The 2,500-nt window shown below is 34.2% G+C and overlaps 2 protein-coding genes across 3 annotated transcripts in view; one reads left to right on the top strand and one right to left on the bottom strand.

Annotated features, from left to right (window-relative positions):
* Window positions 1-2,272, bottom strand: part of LOC135203986 (uncharacterized) — a 12,950-nt gene extending 10,678 nt beyond the window's left edge. The window contains exon 1 of the mRNA XM_064233911.1: window positions 2,027-2,272. Coding sequence (XP_064089981.1) covers window positions 2,027-2,272 — 246 coding nt within the window. The remainder of the gene's footprint in view (window positions 1-2,026) is intronic.
* Window positions 1-2,500, top strand: part of LOC135204314 (chloride channel protein 2-like) — a gene marked incomplete at its 3' end in the record, with an annotated part of 186,581 nt that overhangs the window by 24,303 nt on the left and 159,778 nt on the right.

Below are 2,500 nucleotides of genomic sequence, written 5' to 3'. Positions count from 1 at the left end.
AATGGTTCAAAAGGCTTTACTGATTTCAACGAAAGCGAGTAACTCTGATGATGAAAAAAAAACTGAGACGGTTTTATAAGAAGGATGTGGACGAGGAATGTGCTAAGCTTAGCAATACGGAGGAGGTAGAGATTGCTTGAGATTCGGAAGGTATAAAAACGAATTCCTTTGGTTTGTTTGTTTGTATGGTGATTTTACGTTGCATGGAACCAGTGGTTATTCAGCAACTGGCCTTTGGTATGGCACGAAGTGTTTGTCAAGTATAAGCGAAAATGAGCGAAGGATATTTAGGAAATGTATGAGATAGGGAACTGAAGTCCTTCGGGAGAAGAGAGAGGCTACGTCAAATGCAGATCTTACAAAGCTCGGATGCTCAAGAATACGAAGATGACAGCAATACCTAGAGTTTGAAATAAGAGAAAAAAATACATGTTCTTGAGAGAACTGGATGAGCTTAGAGCTCGCTAAAACTGAAAGATGCAGATATAACTGCAGTCGTTTGTCAATAGAGAAACCTTTTTGAAGTGTTGTTAAATGTAGGTAAAGAATTGAGATAGAAATGAGTAGGCCTAAGGCAAGCGGTGAAGAGTGTTCTGAAATCGTGTGAGAGCCGCTATCATGTAATAGATGTTTTATGAAGCTCCTAGAGCATATGAATTATAGAGCGAAATATAGAATATTTTTTGTTATTAATTATGTAGTGAATTGAAGAATTATTTTCATGAATGATATAGTGAATTTAATCATTATTTTCATGAGTTACGTAGCCAACTGAAGAATTTTCATTTTTTTACGAATGTAGTCAATTAAAGAATTGTATTATATGAATTATGTAGTAAATTAAGAATTGTTTGTTTATGAATTATGTGGCGAATTAAATTGTTTGTTTATGAGTTATTTAGTAAATTAAACCACAAACGACAGATGCTTCTATCTCTCTGATTACCTGTTTAGCGAAGAAAGATCCCTACCCCCGGGGGGAGGGCGCCGTTATGATGATTATATTAGATGAATTATGTCGTGAAGTAAGAATTGTGTGTTTATGAATTATGTAGCGAACTAAATTGTTTATTTATGAATTATTTAGTAAATTAAACCTCAAACGACAGATGCCTCTATCTCTCTGGTTGCCTGTTTGGCGAAGGAAGATCTCACAACCGCCCCCCCCCCCCCCCTCCCAGGGGTGGGGGGGGTGGGCGTTATGATGACGTCACTGTTGTTGTCTGACTATGCATGAGCTTTGAGCGTCGTTGCGTAAGGCACCTGCACTACAAGGTGCTGATTTACGTAATATGTGGGAATGGGGCCGACTGACTTTCCCGTTTTTCGGTCGATAATCCGCCCGTCTCGGGTGCTTTAGCCTAGATACAAACTGGTGAGAAGTGTGTGTGTGTGTGTGTGTGTTTTTAAATATTAACTTTTTTGAGTTTTTTGAAAATTAAATATTACCTTATTTGAGTTTGTTTTTTAAAGATTAAATATTAACTTATTTGAGTTTGTTTTTTTAAAATTAAATATTAACTTATTTGAGTTTTTTAAAAATTAAATATTAACTTATTTGAGTTTTTTTTTAAAATTAAATATTAACTTATTTGAGTTTGTTTTTTAAATTAAAAATTAACTTATTTGAATTTGTTTTTTAAATGAAATATTAACTTATTTGAGTTTGTATTTTTAGATTAAATATTAACTTATTTGAGTTTGTATTTTTACATTAAATATTAACTTATTTGAGTTTATTTTTTAAGATTAAATATTAACTGATTTGATTTTTTTTTAAATAGTTATTAACTTATTTGAGTTTGTATTTCTAAATTAAATATCAGCTCATTTGAATTTGTTTTTTGTTTAAATTAAATATTAACTTATTTGACTTTGCTTTTTAAATAAAATTTTAACTTATTTGAGTTTGTTTTAAAATTAAATATTAACTTATTTCCTTCGCGATTTCGTTTTTGAAGGATTTATTTTCATGGAGTACGACTCCCGTAAGCGTCGGGGTTGAGTGTTAGTGCTGTCAGTGTACCTCACGCGGCGCACCGTAGGCATTTACTTGAGGTTCTGTACATCGTCCCTTTCCTTCGGCCCCTAGATGCAGCAGCCCCCTTTTATTCTTTTTACTATACTTCCGTTCATATTGCTTCTCTTCCATCTTACTGTCCACTTCTTCTAACAGTTGTTTCGAAAATGCAACTGCTAAAGTTTTTCGTCTTGTTACACCATAGAAACCTCTCTTACTCTCAGTTTTCCATTCAGAGCGGGATGACCTCATTGGCCCCAACGCTTGGCCTTTGGCCTAAATCTTGAATTCTAATAGATTCCACGGAGTAGGAGACGAGAAAGCGTTCATATGGCACATTCAGTCATTTGTCTCGTTGCTAAATAACCACTGGTTCCGTGCAACGTAAAAACACCATACAAACAAACAAACAAACATCCAGGCATTTGGTCGTGGTACCAGTATATATTTCTGTTTTGCCACCATTTAAAAAAGAAAAAA

The sequence above is a fragment of the Macrobrachium nipponense genome, chromosome 44 (genome assembly GCF_015104395.2).
Source record: "Macrobrachium nipponense isolate FS-2020 chromosome 44, ASM1510439v2, whole genome shotgun sequence".
Taxonomy (NCBI): domain Eukaryota; kingdom Metazoa; phylum Arthropoda; class Malacostraca; order Decapoda; family Palaemonidae; genus Macrobrachium; species Macrobrachium nipponense.
Note: the sequence above shows the minus strand (reverse complement) of the source record. Positions and strands in the feature narration are given on the sequence as shown.